Consider the following 20,215-nt stretch of genomic DNA (forward strand, 5'->3'; position numbering starts at 1 on the left):
ACATTTCCCTGAATAGCCATGGCTGGCTACACTTCCTGGCAGGATGTTGGGTGAGGCAGGCTTTGCTCTGAGCCTGGGTGCTGGTTCCAGTGTTTTCGTGTGGGTACAATGAGAGCAGGAGGCAGCTGCCTGTCCCATCTCCCAAAGAGAAATCCAGTGAGTGCAGGGAACACCCATCCAAAGAGGCATCCTGCCCTCCCTCTCATGGCAACTCAGCTCTGTAGGTGGGGTAAATATATTGATTTCTGGCATGGTCATTGAGGCTGGGCACACCAGCTGCAGGGGAGCTGAGCTTCCAGGGCCATTGGACTGCTGTGGCTGTCATGGAACAGGAGACATTTTGACAAATCAAAGCAGTGCATGGCAGTGACCATTGCTGTTCAGGTTCAATGAGCCACAATAAACCTGAGGCACTGAGTGCCCTGAAGGATGCAGATGTGACTGGGCACAAGGGGCCTTACAGCCTGTACACTGCACAACACACTGTAGAGAAGAAAAAATCATCTGTAGCATCATTCCCAGTGTTGAAAAAGGGAAACTGAGGCACAAAGAAATCACTGCTTTTTGTGGGAGAGAGAACACCTGAGTGCCATGGCCTTTGTGACAAACACTCCTTGCAAACACATACCAAAGACAGACAAGCTGTTCAACTGTTTTGGACAGGTTGGGTAGTGACATCTAAATCCATGGCTTTAAAGAGCATTAAAATGCTCCCAAGGAGGTGACATCTGCCTGGGAAGAAGCTTCTCATGCTCTGAAACATGTGGGCTGTGTTGACTGCCTACAAATTCTGGGCAGGATGTACCACCCCAGCTGCAGCATTAAGGATATGAAAACTAAAGATCTGTTCACAATTTCTGACAGGACAAGGAGTAATGGTTTTTAAAAAAAGAGGGTTGATTTACACAAGTGTTTTACAGTGAGGATGGTGAAACACTGGCTAGAGAGGTGGTGGGTGCTCCATCCCTGGAAATATTCTAGGTGAGGTTGGTCAGGGCTCTGAGGAATCAGGTGTAGTGGAAGATGTTCCTGCTCTTTGCAGGCAGGCTGGACCAGAAACAACTCAAACTAGTCTGTGATTTTAAATATGAAAACTGATGTGAATTTAACAAAGTTAAGGCTTACTAGTGTAACAACTTCTGGGGAGTTCCACATTTGCAATCTGGTGTTGATTGGTCTTCTGTCACTCAGGGCAGATCCACAGCATCTCTTTTGCTCTCCTCCTTGAAAGAACATCTCAAAGTGGCATTTTGGTTTCAGTCAGTACATCCTTCCCACCTCCCCCTTCTGTCCCCCAGGTTGGCTGCATCAGTCAAAACCCTTTTCCCACCCTGCAGAGTTTTGCTCTGATCACTTGCTGAGGTTTCTACTGTCTCACCGTGTCTGGGTACAGCCCTGATTTCCTGCTGGCTGCAAAGGAAGGAAGGTTGCCACTTTCTAACCCTGCTTCTAATCCTGAGACTGCAGCACAGCCAGACTCCATCAGAGAAATTCAGTGAAGGAAATGACTTCACACCAAGGAGATGTTTTGCAGGTGTTCACAGCTCTGGCAAAGAGTTTGTAGGAGCTTATAGATATTCTACGTGAAAAATGTCTACACACAGAAAAGGAGGGACACATTGCTTGAAATTGCTTCCATACTACAGTTTTGAGGTTTATTAAGGACACAAAACAATTTGCAGGTTTCCCATAATAACTGTAATGGCAATTGACAATATTAGAGGGATCGTGAGGTGCAATTTGAAACAAAACATGAGGACTTTTTAAAGGGTACTTAAACTCTCCATCAGCAAAAAAAAACTGCTTCTGCTGCTGTTGGACATAGCAGTCTCTATTCAGAATTACAGAATGGGTGATCTTCCTACTCACTCATAGTACAGCTTTTTCAGATTGAAAAAATTATATCAATCAATAAATTACAGGTTAAAATAAATCTGTCTCAGTGTGGACAGGACACCTGGGGTAGTTTCAAGCATGCATTTCTGTAAATGAAGGTGACTGCATCCAGGAGACAAGGCACTGAGTGGGAGGAGACAGGTGCAGGTATTACTCTGAGCAGCAGTTCTCTCCCAATGGCTATCTGAGAAGGTGTCTTTGTTTTGTGAGCTCCTTTGGGCCTCTCCCACTTGGAAAATCTTCCTTCATTCACTTAATTTCCCATTTTGCTCAGGGGAGAAATGAGGGATGAATGTGAGTGTGTCCTCCTGCAGGTGGGAACCAGGGAACAAAGGCACTTGTGTGGCTGTGGTCACAGGGGGCTCTTGTGGCAGCTCCCAGGTGTCCCCCTAGTTTGTAAAGAGTGGGTCTGAGGAGGTGTGAAGTGTCATGTGGAACGTCTGCTCTCTTTCCTGTGCTGGACTTGTCTCACCCACCATTACTGGACACTCCACAGCTTTCCTGCAAGCACATCTGGCTGTCCCCCAGCTCTGTGTGCACCCTCAGAGGAGCAGGTCTCCACGGAGCTGAGCAGCTCAGGGAGCTGTGAGAACACCCTTCTTTAGCCCTCTCTTTCCCACCACCTCAGCCAGGGGCTTGCTGAAACCAAACCATGATCATTGCATTTTGGCTTGGTCCCTCTGACTCTGGAAACTGTCAGGAGAGATGCCTTGGGCTCTGCAGAGTCTCACTGATTCCACGTGAAGTCCTTTCCCCTCCAATTCCTGGACAAAAGCAGATGGTTCTGCACATAATGTGTATCTCTCTTTTTTTAATTTTTTTCAGGAATTGTCCCTTGTGAGGTAATTTTTTTTTCAACAAAATAGCTCCAATAAAGCAAAGCACTGAAATACATGCTTAACTGTAAAAGTCTGCTGATATTAAGCAAAACACTTAATCATGAGCTTAAGTCCTTGGCTGAGTCAGGGCCGAGTATGCATTCTCCCTAATTTCAAGGTAGCAATCTGAATACTTATTTCCATTTCATTGGCCTTGAGACCTTTTTCTTTGACTGTTACTCCTGAATGACTGCAGGGTAAGATTAACTAATGGGGCTGGGAGGGGGAGGTGGTGGAAGTGTTGGTAACTGCATTTATGTTACTGGGAAGAAGCTAAACCCCAGATGAATCAGGCTGTTGTGGAGGAGGCAATGCCTTTGTGGGGTGCTTCCACACCCCAGTGGCTGTTCAGTCCATGTGCACTTTGTGCAGGGAGAAAGGTCACAGAGAGTGAAAAGCTCATGAGGAGGAAGGGAAACTGCAACATTTCTTTTTACCACGGGATTTGCTATTGTAAGGCTGTGGGTTTCTACAGCAATAATGCTTTGAGCAGCATAAGGGGAGGGGATTAAACCTCATCTGACAAGAAAAGTCAGTGAGCAGGAGCATTACAGGGCGAGATCAAATTCTGGGCTGATTAACACCCTCCAGAATGCTGGAGGTGCCAAGGGTATGAAGCTGGGGGAGAATTTGTCCCCTCCTTGCCCAAGCTGGGACAGGAGGTCAGTAGGTCTCACACTCGGTGGTGGCAGTGGAGCAGATGTCACAGTCACAGCGGATGGCCACCGGGTAGGTGTAGAAGGGGTCCACGTCAGGAGCACACCTGGGCAGCTTCACCGTCACCATCCTGGTCTCGTTGTAGGTGCAGATCCGGTGGTGGGACTCGATGTAAGGAGGCTCCAGGATCGGTCTCTGCAGGGGAGAAATGCTGGCCTCAGGCAAGATGCAAGGCAAACATCTGGAGCCCCAGTTTCCTCAAGGTGATTTTGTGTGAATAGAGGAGCTACTGGATCAGGTGGAAGGGGCCGTGGAAATAAATTTTAGGCTACATCCTTCAACGCTCGTCTCTTGGAGCCCTGCCATGGAGGGGAGTGGGTGCATGTATGTGTTTCAGTTTGCTTAAATCATAAAGCTCCAATTAAAACCTGCTTGAAGGAAGACAAAAATTATCCCAAAAGCTGTTTTTTAGCAGAGTATGAGTGTTTCGACCAAATGCTGCCAAAAGCAGCTGCTTTCTTCCAAGAGCATTGATTTTCCATTAAACACATTCTTTCCAGCAAAACCCTTCATGTGCACAAGCTAAGAGCAGGGGTGCATCCACGTGCCAAGGGCTGGGGTTTTTGCTCAGCCAGACCAGTCTTCCCTGTCAGGCTGCACTTCCCACAAATCCCAATGGCTGTACACTGTGGGGAAAGCTCTCAGCACAGCAGCCAGCATAGAAGTCTGCAATTCCTCTGGAGAAAATCAGCTTGGCCAGAGACCTCAGCCATCAGAAGATGATGGGAGAAAGCCTTGAAACCCACCCTGCCATGTGGTATCACAGTGGCATTGGTTTTGCTGAAAAATCAGTTTCTCCTTAACAGAGGTCATTTTCTAAAGACACCAGGAATGGGCAGCAGGGAATGGGAGCCCACTGCCTAATGTCTCCCAGCCAGGAGACATTTCAATTTCTTTCTTTGCCTCTGTGCTGTGCAAAGAGCCTTCCCTGGGAACCAAGAAGTGGGAGAGAACAAATACAACATTTCAGCAAGAAGATGTGCAGAAATGCTCCTTCTTAAAAAGGCCCATCCAAACACATCATGGTGCCTTCTGGAAGTTGTTGAACCCACTCAGCTGAACTACACCCTGGGGGTTCTGCAGTACAGCAGGAGAGGCTGCAAGGTCTGATTTTGGGAGCAGGGGGAAGCAGGGGTCCAGAGATCCCTCACAGGCACCTTATCCCAGCGTGGAATCTGGCCACTGCCCTTCCCCTCATCCCACCAAGTCATGAAGAAAGGGAGTCAGGGCTGGCACACAGACCCTGGCTCCTCCTCTGGTCACTTATGTAGAGTCCTTGTCTTCATGTGGACAAAATCCCTCTGAGTTACTCAAGCTTTTCTGAATAAATTAAATGGGGATCAGCCCCTTGAGCTTTCCAGTTGCAGAACGGCAAAGCGAGTCAGAAACTTCCTCTCTGACATGTGTGTGGGTGAACTTATGCTCTTTCTTTCTCCCTCTGTACACCCCTAAAACTTAAGTACTTCATATTTATACAGGGCTGTGACTTAAAATGGGACCAAATTAGAAACAGACATTATCTTTGGGATCTGCATTTTGGAACAAAATATATTACCCATTAATCGGGAGCTCCATCTTAATCTCCAAGGAATACTTTTTTTCCAGGCGAAGTAATAAAGTCCCCCTCTCCTTAAGTGTTCAAGCTGTAAGAGGCTTTCAGACTGCGTAGTAAGAGCATTACATAAGTGCTTCATTAATATCACCACATGGCTTCCATTCCCCCGTGGGGCAGTGGCAGGAGGGAGGGGACATCCAACGACAAAGGCTGACAGCGCAGCCGGGGGAACGCGGAGCAGGACACTGTGGGTGGCTGTCTCCAGAGGGCTTTTTTTAGGGGGGGGGCAAGCACCAGCCAGGGATGTCCCTGGGCCACAGCCTCACCTCCCAGGTCTCGCAGCGTCCCCAGCAGGCGTCCGTGGTGACCCTGAGCCCGCGGCAGCCGCGCTTCCTGGCCAGGAAGGTGAATTCCCTCACGGCACAGCCCACGAACGTCCGCAGGTCCAGGGCCGAGGCCTTGGTGGCGGCAGCGCGGCCGGGCAGCAGCAGGACAAGGAGAGCTCCCGGGATCAGCCAGGGGAGCTTCATGCTGAGGGCAGAAGGGAGAGGAGAGGAGGGCTGGGGGAGCCAGCAGAGCCCAGCAGGCAAGAAGTGCAACTGGATGGGCTCTGCTGAAGCGGGGGTAGCCCTTCCTCCCTTCAAACACAGGGTTACCCATCCTCGATCAGCCTGGGAGAAGAGGGGCAGGTGGAGGAATGAGGGGTCACTACTCCCAGAAGTGGAAAATCTCCATAAAAAGACCTGTCACAGAATGCGGCAGTGTGAAGTGAAGGCTTTCCCTGCAGAGCAGTGGGAGTTTGCCTGGAAGACATAAAGTCACCAGCCCATGCTTCAGCCCCACTGAAATCTCCATATTGCAGATTTGTTTTGCAGCATATGCCTTTCTACCACCCTGCTTGGGCTGTCTTGAGCTCACACAAAGCCAAGAGCTGCACAGTTGGGAGCCAAGCATCCCTGAATTTGTGCTATAACCTCAGCATCTCCCAGAAGTGTTACTGGAGTTGCCAGTGCCAGCACCCAGTACACTGGAGTGGTGCCATTCCTCTCCCAGGGCTGCAGCCAGAGGGGCTGGATGTGCCTTCAGCACAGCTCAGACCCAGCCCAGGCTGCCAAGCCAGTGATCAGAGCTGGGCAGACGGGGGGACATAGCCCAGGTGACCAGAGGAACCCTGAACTCCTCACATCTGAGCAGCCCAGCACACACCAAGACCCTCCGATACCTGTTGACCTTCTGTCTCAGCAAAGAAAGGAAGCAACTTCTCTGGAAGAGCTCCTCCGTCAAAAAAAAAAGAGAGCTGGGAAGTAGCTCTAAGCCACGAGGCCCATTTTACAATTCACATACTATCACTGCATTTAAATACATCTGTCTTAGAAACCCCAGATTTGACACTGAATTTTGAGAAAGCTACTGCATGGGGCACAGACAGGTGTGTGCTGTCCTCAGCTGGACAGATCAAAATTAAGAGAGCTGGGACTGCCACTGGCTGATGCTTGAGTCTCTAGGCTCAACTTAAACAAAATGATTTAAATTTGCTAAATCAGAGCTCTAGATCAGCACATGATGTTTGCAGCATATATGTCACCATGTATACACTAGAGTCTTACACGTGATTAAAGACAGTATGATTATATATAACCTTCAAGAGAGTAAAAAAATGCTAAAATTCCTTATTTAAAAAAAAAATATATGTATAGCAAAATAGACAAACTTCAGGACAAACCAAACATTTATCCTTTGCCACTTTAGCAAATCCTGCTGCTTTATTCATGAGCCAGAGCCATGACAGGGAGGAAACACAGACATGCACTCACCTAACTCGTTGGAGTCAGAATTCCTTTTGCAGTTTTAAATTGCAGATGGTGTTTCAGGATGTCAGGGTGAGCAGCAGGAGACCTGCACTGCAATCTCTGTCAGTTTTGTGACCAGTAGATCTCCCCAGCAGCCGCTGGGATGTCTAATTGCTCAAATTTATAGAAAGGGTCTTGTCAATCAAGGCAGATCCTTACTTGAATCACCCAAGGCATTGACTGTAAAGCAAGGCTCCCCTTTCCAGCAGTGATTAGCTTCAAGGGAATTATTGTTATTACAGGTTATTGTTTCATAATCTGATCAAAAAAGGAGTATCTTGGTGAGTGAAATTATGAGCATGCACTGGGGCGAAATGGATCTTCCTTTCCATAATGGATTATCAACACCTTTGTGAAGGAATTGGAAGCTGGCTCTGAAGTTATCATTATTCCTATAATTAACAGCCCTAAGTAAACATCCTCAAGGGAGACTTCTCAGATATTTGCACAAAAAATTGGCTGGATTTTTGTCAACTGCAGAAATCTTTTTTTGATTTCTCTGTACAAGCAAGGGCAAGGGATGAGGGGAGGAGGTGGGAGCTTGAAAGGAAAGTGTTCTTCTCTTGGTGAGCCAGGCAGCTGAAACACAGGTAAGCTCTACTGTGAAAGGAAATTTAAAAACCATTGTCCTCTGCCTTCACTGTGCAAACCCAATTTTCAGCTGTCCACAGGACAGGGAACAGCTGAGGAGCTTGGTTCTGTGAAAAACCTGCTGGTCAGTGAGTTCATAAAAGATGAGTGGGAGAAAGAAGTGGAGCCATAAGCTCACACAGTGGCCTGGGGAAAGTCACCTCTCTTCCTTTCCACCATGGATGGACAGTGACTTCCCAGCTCCAGTACCCAGAACAATCCAGAAAAGACAGGGCAAGTGTCAGGGATTATGGACCCCTCAGGATGATGCTGTCAGAGGCAGCCACAGCAATACAACCCAGCCATGAGAATAGAAAACCCAGGGGAAACCTTGATTCAAATAAAATCCATGCTACAATGTCTTAAAGGGAAAAACAAAATAAGTAGAAATCAAAAAAAGAGTAGAGAAAAAAACCACAGCAACCAAGCAAAACAGCATCTGTTGCTGTCCAGAACAGGCATCTTATCAAATATGAAGCAGTGATTACTATGATCTTGTTAATTTACCTTACAAATATCCAATACAAACTTCTGATGGATTGCATTCAGGCTTTCTGTAGTATGAGATACGGAAAACAGCAAATTGCCATTGAGGAAAAGAGATACTGAGCCATTCAGGACCCAACAAGGTCCACCACAACGGTACTCTCCCCTTTTCAGGGTAAATAACCCATGGCTTGAGGTCCTTGTTTCACTGCCAGGGTCAGCAGCTCACATTTGGTGCAGCAGCAGAGCTCACACTTGTTCTCAAAGCCCTGGGAACCCCAGAGCACTTGCTGGGTTTCATTATTCAGCTTGGAGCAGCCACACAATCTAGAATGTAAAAGGCTGGTTATTTACTCTCAAGGTCTACCTTTTCTGTCTAAATTAGGAGACGGTGATTGGAACAAGTGAAAGAGGGAAGGGATTGATTGAAAAACAGAAAAGCAGCAGGCATTTAGTGCTGTTGCCATATTGCCATCATGACATGGGCAACAGCTGCTTCAAATAATTAATTCACTTAACAGATGCCAAAAGAATAAAAAAAAGAAGGGACAGAATTTTTAATAAAAAAATTGAAAAGTTAGGAGGGAGGGGTTGTTTAAAATCTGTCCCTGTATTCTCCCTCATTATTTTTCCCAGTCTCACTGGCAGTAAATGACTCCAGGTTCAAGTAAAAGGTGATCAGGTGAGATGTTGGAGGAGGAATGTTGAATGGAGGTGTTGTGAATGTCTCCATCAGATCACCAATGCCCCAGACACCTTTTTCCCCCATTGAAACCAACGGGGAAAAGCAGGAAATTCAAAGACAAATGAGATCACAAGAAATCAAAAGGATCAGCCCAAGTCCTGTCACTAATCTAAATTATCACTTTCCACTAAAATAACCCTAAAACTAATTTTCTGTAATTTTCACTGACCAAAAATAAAGCTAGAAAATAAACTTTTAAAGCTTATTCAAAAATATACAGTTTAAAAGTTCCTAACTTATGGGGAAAGCATGTAAAAGTAAAAATACTGAGCTTAAGTCCCCTTTATTTGATTCTGGAAATGTACCAGCAACAATCAGCCCAAGATTAGAGGCAGGTACAGGAAATACGTGCCAGATGGCAGATGAACCAGCTTTGACAGATCCCTCTTCTTCTATGGATTAAAAAACCAGGTGCTGGAGTTTTTGTGTAATGCAGTTTGGTTTCAGTGACTCCAGCTAAGATCCTGTTCTCTCATCTCCATTTGTACTGAACGGCCTCTTAGAGTGAAACAAAAGAGAAATTGCAGACTCTCACTTTTTCTGTCTCTAGAAAATCCTGTCTGTTTGTGGGACAGACACCAATTCCTGAAGGATTTGCATTGTGTTGTGTGAAAAGCCTGGGTGCTGGCTTTTTCCCACGCAGAGTTTTTGCTGTCTTACTGTTCAGTGAGTTTATCTCATTTAAGTTAATCAATAAATACACCAGTAGGATTTCAAATTGGGTTGATCATGAGAAAGAAGCTGAGATGAGCTATTTAATGAGACAGACTAAGGGACATACCAATGCTGAGTGGCTGCACACAATAAGCACTGCACAGAGCCATGTAGGCTGTGGCAGGCCAAAAGAGCCTGGTGACCATTCAGGCAAGAAAAGTCAGTGACTGGGCAGGAGATATTTAATGCACTGTCACAGGAGGGGTCTGGAAAGGCGGGTGTTAGTTCAAAAGTAAGACAGAAGGAGAAATGGGTGAGGAATCCAGGTGGTGTGGGATGGCTGGCCAAGTTCACAGGAGGTAGCACCCAAGAGAGGTTAGGGTTCAGTTTAGAACAGAGTGAGTCATAAAACTATCAGGTAGGATACATAGCTATAAATGTTAGATGTAATTTAATGAACTCACAAGAAAAAAAACCAGCACTAGAATCACTTTTCCTTATACAAGTTAACATCAGACTTTATGTCAATAGGTTGTTTACTCTTTGCTGGTAGTTTTGAAAAAAAAGATAACCTTTATGTCCTGAAAACAGCATTTCAGACAAGTGCATTAAGATTGTTTAATCCATCCCCACAGCTGTTGCCTGTTTGTCTTGGAGTGTGACTTTCTGTCATTTTCTACATTTGAAAGAATGCAAAGAGTTGGTTTGTAAAGGGAGGACAGACAAAGCAGGTTTAACCTTGAGAGGGCACGGCTGATCTGTAAATGAAAATCAAAGGCAGCAAGTAAAGCTCCTTGAAAGGCTGTGATAGAAACACTGCCAAGTACAAGCACAGGGAGCAAAATGCAGCCATCATGAAATGTGTTCCCAGGCAGAAATGAGATAAATGTGGCTCTCCCTGCTAACAATAGCACACCAGTCCCTGCTGAAGGTCTCGGGCACACAAAGCCACTTCTGCTTTAAAAGACTTTCTGCTCATTTTGCTTCCTGGGCTTAACACAACACGAGCTGGCACCAGCTGAATGAGCATTAAGGGGAGAAGAATGTAGTCAGGAAAGAGGATTTCTTGAGGCTGCTGTGGCAGTAAATCACACCACACTCAGTACTCGGGGGAATGAGCCCTCTTACAGAGGAGATAAACACTTCTTGCAGCTTGTGGGGGTACCTGTGTGAGGAATGGCAGAACAGCCCAGTGAGCACACCTGTAAAATCCAGCCCTGCAGATCTGAAATGCTGTGGAAAAGCTCTGTGCTGACTGCAGCAGAATCCCAGCTGTTTCAGCACAGACACTGCCTCAGCAGCACGGCTGTTATAAGGAATCTGTCAGACACGATTCTTCTCTTCCTTTTCCATCAGACTTGGAAAATGAAGTCCAAGGGTGAGGCTTAACAGTAACAAAAAACCCTAATCCACTGTTTGCTTGAGGCACATCTATCCTGGAGAGATAACACTCTTCTGCTAAAAAAGGCTTGTAGCTTTGATGGATTCAATCCAGAAGAGAACTAATGAAGGTCCTACAAACACTAGAAGAGCTGAAGCTTCTAAAATTTGGTAGTGCACATCTCTGACATACAGATATTGCACCCAAAACCTAAAGGTAATTCCAATAAAGATAAATCCATAGCAGAACTGCAGGTTCAGTTCAGAACCTGAATCATAACCTGATTTGATACTGTATGGACAAAAACCTGATTTGGTACTATAGGGACAAAAACTATAGTTTGAACACATTTACTAAAATTCCTTTTTTATATGTTTATATACAGGGTACCTCAGAAAAGCTAGTTTCTCAAACCTTAAACTTTGAGCAAAATGCTTTGCAAGTAGAAATCAGAAGGAAAAATATAAAGGCGAAAAAAGGAAGTAAAGATTCTCCATTGTCCAGAAAATACCAGGTTCAAACAAAATTAATCCTGACCCAATGGCAAAGGACAGCAAAATTTAAAATAAAAGATGTGATAGACCGGACCAGTTTGTCTGATATCTGTCCCAGTCTAACTAGTGCAAATATTGATTCAAGAGTCCTACTCTACTGTGGCTGTAAGTTACATGTTGCAAACATTAACAGAAGACAGCATTTCTCAAAGACTGGATTTACCTGCAACAGGGGCATTCCTGGGGAGTTCCCTGAAGGTTCAGGGGTTGTGATATATACAGTGGTGAGGGGACAAACACAAAAACACATATCCACAATGGATAAGGAGGAGAGTAAAGGTACAACACCAAGCCCAGCTGTGGAACTCCTTTGTCATGGTCCTTAGGAAAGTAAGGAGACTCATTTCTTAAGGCTGCCATATCCTTGCTCTGGAAAGGTGTATTTGTCAAGCATAACTCCTGATAGTAAGCAATCAAACACCACTTCACCACACTATTGGTAACATTCTTCCCAGTTTTCTCAGGCACTTTGGAAGCATGTGCACCCTCACATTGTCATCAAACACAGCCACATTTTCTTCCCTATCAAACTCTCCCTTCATGGTGATGATGCTGATCACATTCAGCCCAGAATCTGGATTCAAGAATTCAAATCCAATGGAATTGGCTGAATATTGATGGGAGAGAGAACTGGGCTCTCTAATTGTACACCAGGGAATTGCCTGGAGATTTGATCTGAGTTCATTACAGTGTGGAAAAGATTTTTCCAATAAATACAGTTGCTATGCAAACTTTATGTGGCTGACAGTAACCACTTTAGCTCAAGTCCCTTCTGCACTCCATAGCTTTCCTCTAATAGTCTTTTTTGAAAAGAGATTTTAGTCTTTTAGGACAGACTAATGATCAATGACACAGCTGCTCTGGGCTCAGAATTTGAAGATGAATCTTCTTAGTCAGAACTACAGAAGTTCAAAGATACATTACCTTAATTCAGTAATTTCCCTACTGCTCATGGCCAGTGCACTGGAGAACAGACACCTTGTGTGACTCACATCACCCCCAGTGCTAATGCTCCGTTTTTAACATTGCCTTCCTGATGAGTGAAGTTTGCAAATTAGACAAAGCTGGAAATGAAGTCTCCTGAAACAAAGCTACTGTCTCATCCTGTGAATCCTGTCAGAATGAACTCATAGAACTATTGAACTAATCAAAATCCAGCCAGGGAAACAAACAGGATGAGAGTCCCAAACCCCAGAGACTTGGCCAAGTCAAACCTCAGCACATCACAGACCTAAACAGTAACAGGCAAGAAGTGTCAGAAGCAGATAGAACCAAATCTTCCAGCCTGAACTCTTTATACCCCCTGGGGAAATGTGGATCTCAGAAAACACTCAGATTATTTCCAGTTCTTCACCCTGTTCCCACTGATTTTAACAAGTTCTTTGTGGGTGCAGATTCATCCCATGTCATGGGACCAGCAGGGCTCACAGAGGCCAGGAAGAAAAATATGTTCCAGCAGGCCAGAAACAAACCCCACCACCATACAGAGACAGCCGGGGTACCAGAGGCTGCCCAGGTTTCTGTTGTCTATCTTGAGTCACCAACTTATCAGCAACTGAAGAATTACCAGGGGAGGAAGATAAGAAGAGTGAGAGATAACAAAGATCCATCTTTCACCTCTGAGCATCACTGCCACAAGCACATCACACTGTGACTGTCTCACCATCCTCGCAGGGAAGAATTACTTCCTAATTAACATCACTCATTATAGTTTACAGCTTATTTACTAATTCTTATGTCACAGTAGTAACGATTTCACCTGAGCTGAAAGTTCAGGTCAGAGCCTGCCTCTCCTGCATATGGATTAATCACTAGAGATTAACTGAAAAGAGTACCACAAATTCAATTTTATGGTGCTAATGCTACACACCTCTGCCTTTCTTCCAGCATGCTTTTTATTCTGCTATCTTTGTAAGCTATGTCTACTTTAATTAGATCAGACAGATAAATCCTGATAAAAACAAAACACATTTGTTTTTTAAAGACACTTTCAAACCAGACATTAATTTATAAAGATCGGACAGACTAACAAGACAAGTTTCATTTTTCACAAAGCTTCATATAGTATTTGACTCTGACAATGTCAGCTATATCCTCTGAAGTTCAAAGGTCAAATATGTAAATCATGGCTGAGTATAATCATTGCTTGCTTTTCTTGCAGCTGGCATGTGGCAAATAGATGTTGAAATCCAGCTGCTTAAATCCTCGATCATCCATTTAGGTTTTAACCCAGCAGTAAATGACTAAAAGTTATGTTTGCAGAGGTGTGTGCCAAACTGTACCCCAGGGATTTCCACTCGACTCAAAGTACTAAAAGACTCTGAACTTCTTGGACATGTAATGAATACAACATACAGATGTTGCTTTATAAGGAAAATGCATTACAAATTACTCACAGATTAAGCTGAAATTATAATAAAATGCTGGGTTTGACTAGAAACATAAGGCTAGAAAATTAAATTTCAGTTTTGCCTCTTTAATTAGCATCAGGGATCAGGTGTCCTGCAGGCCTCAGTTTCTGAACACTTTATAAAGCATCACCCAAGAGCAACTGTAGGTTAAATTTACCAGGGTTAGCAATGGCCAAATCTCCACTGACACTGAAAGGGGAAAACTGCTGGTCTGTGCTTCCTTTAGAAAACCCTCCTCACAGAGGCTGGCCACAGAATGCCCAGACACAGAACAAACTCCAGAGCCACAGCCCAACATTTACTGATCTTCCTGCTTTGGGTGGCATTCCCTGCACAGAGTGGAGAGCACTGGTGGAACTATAATGTGTCTCTAAAGAGACTGGTACCAATGACAGCTTCTGGACCTCACAGTTTTACAGCCTTTTTCAACTGAGAAATCACCTTATTTTTTTTTAATCTAAGGAGCCAGTGTTGACAGATAGATTAAAATTATCTAATCTGCTCTCTTTTCCCATTTAAGTTGTTTGAGTGCATGCACAGGACCGCGTCCAGGCAAAGGTTTTCCAAACCTTCTAATTAATACATAAGAAATAGACAGTGACTGCAGGCTGAGCAGCACAGATTTTGCCTAACCCAAGGGGAACTCTGGAATAAAAAGGATTCTCCATGTCACAGGAAAGTGGGAACTTCAAACCATGGTCTAAGGAGCCCTGCTTTAAGTGTGGTCTTCTTGTCATCATTGTCAAGGGGTTTTTAACACCAAAGCCATTGGACACTGAATTTTCATACATTTTTTAAAAAGGCTCAGGGCATTTCATCCAGACATGGTGTTAATTCAGAATCTCTCCTCTGCCAAACCTGTTTGGCACATGCAAATAGGAAATTGCTGGAGGCACTGAATACAGCTCCCCACTCCTTCTGTTGCCCTCTCCTCAGCACCTGAAGAGAAGCACAACAACCTCTCTAAACCCCACACAGAGGTCAGCCTAAAATAGTCACAGACAAGGACATGTAAAACCACTGAATCATTAAGGATGGAAAATACTTTTAAGATCACTGAGTCCAACTGTTAATCCAGCACTGCCAAGCCCACCACTAAACCATGTCCCCAAGTGCCACATATGCAAATCTTTTAAACACCTCCAGGAATGCTGATTTCATTTCCCCAGGCAGCCTCTGCCAGTGCATGACCACCCTTTGGGTGAAGAAATTTTTCCTAATGCCCAATATAAATGTCCTCTGGCACAACTAGAGGTGGTTTCTCTTGTCCTGTTACTTGGGCAAACAGACCCACCCCCACCTGGCTGCAGCTTCCCTTCAGGGAGCTGCGGAGAGTGAGAAGGTCTCCCCTGAGCCACCTTTTCTCCAGGCTGAGCCCCCCCAGCTCCCTCAGCTGCTCCTCACAGGACTTGTGCTCCAGACCCTTCTCCAGCTCTGCTGTCCTTCTCTGGACCTGTTCCAATCCCTCAAGGTCCTTCTTGTAGCAAGGGGCCCAAAACTGAGCCCAGGATTTGAGGTGCAGCCTCACCAGTGCCCAGCACAGGGGACAAGCCCTGCCCTGCTCCTGCTGCCACGCTGTTGCTGACACAGGCCAGGTTCCATTGGCCTTTTTGGCCACCTGGGCACACCTGGCTCATGTTCAGCCACTGTTGACCAGCACCCCCAGGCAGTCAAGAGATCCAGACCGAGCTTTTCATCAACATGGCTGAGACAACCCTGTCCTGTGACATCTTCAAAAATGCCTTGTGTCTCCTTAATTCCTTAAACATCTGATCATCTTTCAAGGCAGATAAATGTTTGAACAGGTTTTGACTGGTCTTTTCACCTCACTCACTGTATCACCTCCAGCTTTAAAACTTCATTCCAAACCCATGTTTTTCCTTCTCCTCTGAGGTCTGGGGTAGAGCAGCATATTCCATGCAAGGTCCCTTTTTCCACAGTCTACAAAATGCTGGTTCACTTCCATTGCAGGGTGCCAAAACAGATGGTCCACACCTTGCTTCTCAGCATCACAGTGACATTTACTGCAGTCCATACAAAATACCTCTCCTGGATGCATTTGATATTCTCCAAACAAAGCAAGTGAAATTATACTGCTTACTTTCCATTTTTTTCTCATGAATAGGTTAGCAGGATTTTTTGCAAGACAGCATGTTTTACATAATTAGTAATAATGGAGAGTCTCAGAGGAGAAAAGTTTTAGTAACACCAGTCATGAAATGACAACTGCACCAGGAAAGGGTAACTCCCTGCTCCTGAAAGAAAAAAAAAAAAAATCCTTTCCATTTCCCCAGTAGCAGAATAACATCTTTTGAACAATGCTGCCCTGTTCATAACCAAATTCTTTTGTAGGCAGACATTGTGTCTAGACAGCCTCAGAAAAACTGCCTCACTTAACATCCCAGGGCTGGGGTTCACTGCATGTGCTGAATTGTTTACCTGAATGCTCAGGTACAGATCACAAATTATGCAGCAGAGATTTATTCATTTTTTCTCTGGAGTTGATGGGTGTCATTGTAAAACAGGCAGGAAGCAAACTGGGATCAGTTTGCTCTGATCATTCCCTCTGAAGCTCATATCCATAAAAGCTCTCTAGAGGTCACGCAGACAATGTACACACAATAGTGGATGATGTGAATAGGATCCATTTACTGCAGGAAGAGGAAATGAGTCCATGTCACCCCTGTTAGTACTGACCACTTTCCCACATAGACACAGCAGATTTGTCCAATCTCCTCACAGATCTTTATTTTACTTTTGGTGACAGCAACAGGACTTCCATCATTGACTCTGGCAGGAAGAGAATTAAGTCCTGCAGTTTACAGAAGAGCTGTACTTAATCTGTCTCATCGTGTTTCTGTACTTGGAAGAGGCAAGATCTCCATCATTCAAGCTCATGTTAGTGCAGTCATGGTAAAAACAATAAAATAATCTTTAAAAAAACCCCAGACCTTAGCCTTGGATAGAAAACACCTGATTTATCTTTGAGATTTAAACAAAATCCCCTTCTGCAGAGGGACAAACTCTATTCTGGACTAACACAAACCTTTTTTTCTGCATATTCTCCCCTCCAGGCATCTGATTCTTTGGGAAGTGAAGAACTCAGGGAAGTGTGTGGTGGGATGGAAAACCTAAGGACTGGGGATCCAATGGGGAGTGGGTGAGGGTTACCCCACAGCCCTCTCTCCTCAGGGAAGGGAGGACCCACGTAGGGAGCAGGAATGTCCTCCCTGCATCACTCCCACTCCCACCCCACTGGCACAGGGGTGCCAGAAACCTTTCTACTCCTCCTCTCACCTTCTCAGTCCTCATTCTGAGGGCAAAGAGATAACAGCCCCAGCTTTGGGGAGAGACACTTCCAGAAGGTGAGACACTATTTGGAAAATGTATTAGCATGAACAGCCTGATGGGGATAATGGATGGGAATGAGAGAACGTGAACACATGGAAAACAATTCAAGGTTACAGTAAAGGAAAATACATTTTAAAGATGTGTTTTAGGGAGTTCATCTGCTGCCAAGTCAGGCAGCACAGAAGGAGACAAGCCAGTGTGGAAGTAAGGTCACAGAAGTTTAACTGACTATCAGCATTTCCATAGCAATGAAATCACTGCTGCTAAGCCTGACCTGTATTTTGCCCACCCTGGCTACTGAAAAAGAATATTGTGGTATAAATGCTTTCCTTTCATCTGATTTTTCTGTTTCTGGTCAATAAAGCACTGGAATATAAAACTGAACCCGCTTCTGCCTTGAACTACCCTGCCACAATGAATGAAGGTTGGCCCAACAGCAATCCCATGAAATCAGGCTGAAGTTGAAGCAACAACTTAAGCATTAGAAATCAAGTTTTATTTATTGCTGCGAGATCTGGATTCTATGCCCACACTCCCTGCTGCACTGATGATGCAATCAAAACAAGATATTCTACATCAGTGACTAATTGACACCCCCAAAAAAAAAAAAAAAAAGCCACTGTGACATTAAATGGCTTATTTATAGATTCTGTTTTCCTAGACAATTAATTCAAGCATATAAATTTAATTATTAGATTTCAAATCCTAGTAATTAGTAATTAGGATTTCAAATCCTAATAGATTGGATATTGTCCCATGAAATTATATACAGTGTACATATCATTGTCAATTACTTTAGAGAGGACTGGTAAATTAGAATAGGAAGTGAAAAGCAGTTTGATTGTGGATTTAACAGAAATATAAATTATAGAAATTATTATTGGAAGGGGATAGGAAAAATTGTGTGTGTGTGTGTGTGTGTGTTTTTACAGTGTAATTCAGTTAATCTCTTTTCCAAGCAACTGAAATCACAGGGTAAAGGGTACATTGTGGGCACACCTGATTCCTGCTGGAAGAGTGTTCTCTTGCATCTGAATGCCAGGTTTGGTCAAGTCTGAAGCACTTGATGTAAACCAGGGGGATCTTTGTTACTAAAGTGTATTTGAACTGCAGAGAAAGTCACTAACTTACACCCAAGAAAGTCACTAACTCACACCCAAGTGCAAGAAAACCAGATGAAATTCCAGGGGAAAAAAAAAAAGAAGCTGAAAAAGTTGGAAGTTGAGGGACTAAAATTCCATGGGACAAGCGGTCACCACTGCTCTCCCAAATTCAGACAAAAAACAAGCAAGCAAGAACTCTTGCACATGCTTGGCCTGTCTAAGATGTATTAGCAGAAGAATCCAAAAGGTTTGTGCAGCTTTCACAAGCTTTCAGCTTGGGATCTTTGCAGATATTGATCTGAAGAGGACTTTTTACAATGGTGTGTAGTGAGAGGACGAGGGGGAATGGCTTCAAACTGATGGAGGGCAGGGGTAAAGGGTATAATAGGAAAAATTCTTTATTGTGGGGGTGCTGAGGCCCTGGCACAGGCTGCCCCACTCTGGGAGTCTTCAAGCCAGATTGAATGGGGCTTGGAACAACCTGATCTGGTGGAAAGACCTGTAAAAAATCCTATTTCTTTAGCTGACCACTTGGAAAGGCATTTGCTTGGAAAAGGCTGAAATGCCCCCTGGTCTGTGGTTATGTTCCCCTTATGACAGTCTCAACTAGAACAGCACATTTTGCTTAAATTCAGGCCAGTACAAGTCCTTACACTTGTGTTTGCAGAACCTACTGCACCACAGGAGAAAGAGGGGCTGGGGGCACCACAGTGTAGTGGGAAATAGTATTTTCTTTGTATTCGTGAGTAATTTTTGTCTGGCCAGAACTGGTGTTTGAAATGTGCATAACCACTAACTGTTACAATTATTGTCTGATCAGTGTCATGGAGAGCAAATAGCAATAATATCCCCTTGTGCTTGTGAAATAAGTCTGTGGGCTAACAAACTAATTACCACTGTCTGAATTCCACATTGCCTTCCTCCAGAAATCAAGAGTGCCCTTTGCCAAGCTGCAGTTTACTCCAAGATCTGGCACCTGCAGACTTGAGCCTCCAAGATGCCTGAAATGGAAGACTATGTGATGCAGATGCCCATGTTGGTTGGAGACAGTTAAATAAATATACAGCAATTTTTCATTCATGCACATCATATACATTGCCAAGTATCTAAAAAAGCAGGAGATTGCTGCATAGCCTTTGGGATGAGCATAAACTGTAATCCCACTCAGCACACTTTGCAGAATTAATATAAAAACCTAAAACTGAGCTGCACCAGTTGTCCAGTTTGCTCACACAGCTCAACCACGTTCAAAAGGCAAAGATTCAAACCCGAGCCTGCTCAGTTCACAAAAGGTTTGCAGGTAACCTCTGCCTTTACTGCTGGAGGGCTGCACAAATCCTTGTGCAAACACAAGGTCTTTCCTACCTGGCTGTCAGAGCCACTCTGCCCCAGCGTGCTCCTGCTGTGGCTGGGGCTCCAGGAATGCTCACTGCTGGGTCTCTGCTTCCTCTGTCAGGGAAGTGCACAGGCTTCTTACACAAGGAAAAGCTTGCAAAGTAAGAATTTTGACAAGATTCAGCTGGTGTATAGAATATTCTTTTCTCATTTTCTTTTTGGAAGCCCGCCCCAGATGCAGGGATAATGCCAAGTTCCCAGACACTTTCAGTGTGTATCAAAGTATGAAGCACTGTATAAAAACCAAACATTTCTTTAAATGCACCTCAAGCTTTCCATCCTTCCCGAGTAACCCCCGACTTCTCACACCTTCAGTGACTTCAAGGAGGGATAATACTGAATAGACAAGATGGACAGGGGGGAAACAAAACCAAACAAACATAGAAATAGTGCAAGATAAAATTTTTGTATGACTTATTTTCATGTCATGGAAACTCCCAGAAGAGCCTGTGGTCACTGCTCACAGTGGATTGCTACACTTGCTTTCAAGGTATTTACTAACAAATTCAGGATATTTGATTTAGTTTCAGCTCCCTATTTAAAACCACAGATCATAATCTGAGACCTTGTATCAGTGTCCAGTTTTAATTCCCAAGCTATTCCTTCAGA

General features: G+C 44.4%; 1 protein-coding gene across 1 annotated transcript; it reads right to left on the bottom strand.

Moving 5' to 3' along the window:
• Window positions 1-1,623: 1,623 nt before the first annotated feature.
• On the bottom strand, window positions 1,624-5,576 carry GPHB5 (glycoprotein hormone subunit beta 5). The gene is made up of 2 exons (XM_053946059.1): window positions 5,373-5,576; window positions 1,624-3,626 (listed from the first exon to the last, which is right to left on the bottom strand). The coding sequence occupies exons 1-2, from the start codon at window positions 5,574-5,576 to the stop codon at window positions 3,438-3,440; spliced, it is 393 nt and encodes a 130-aa protein (XP_053802034.1). The 3' UTR covers window positions 1,624-3,437.
• Between the last annotated feature and the right edge of the window lie 14,639 nt (window positions 5,577-20,215).

This window comes from Vidua chalybeata, chromosome 6 (genome assembly GCF_026979565.1).
Source record: "Vidua chalybeata isolate OUT-0048 chromosome 6, bVidCha1 merged haplotype, whole genome shotgun sequence".
Taxonomy (NCBI): Eukaryota; Metazoa; Chordata; class Aves; order Passeriformes; family Viduidae; genus Vidua; species Vidua chalybeata.

Bases quoted from the DNA above. Each gene is read 5' to 3' on its own strand.
- GPHB5 (XM_053946059.1), bottom strand. From the start codon at position 5,576: ATGAAGCTCCCCTGGCTGATCCCGGGAGCTCTCCTTGTCCTGCTGCTG. The intron at 3,627-5,372 runs GTGAGGCTGTGG...TCTCCCCTGCAG, and splicing joins GACGCTGCGAGACCTGGGAG to AGACCGATCCTGGAGCCTCC.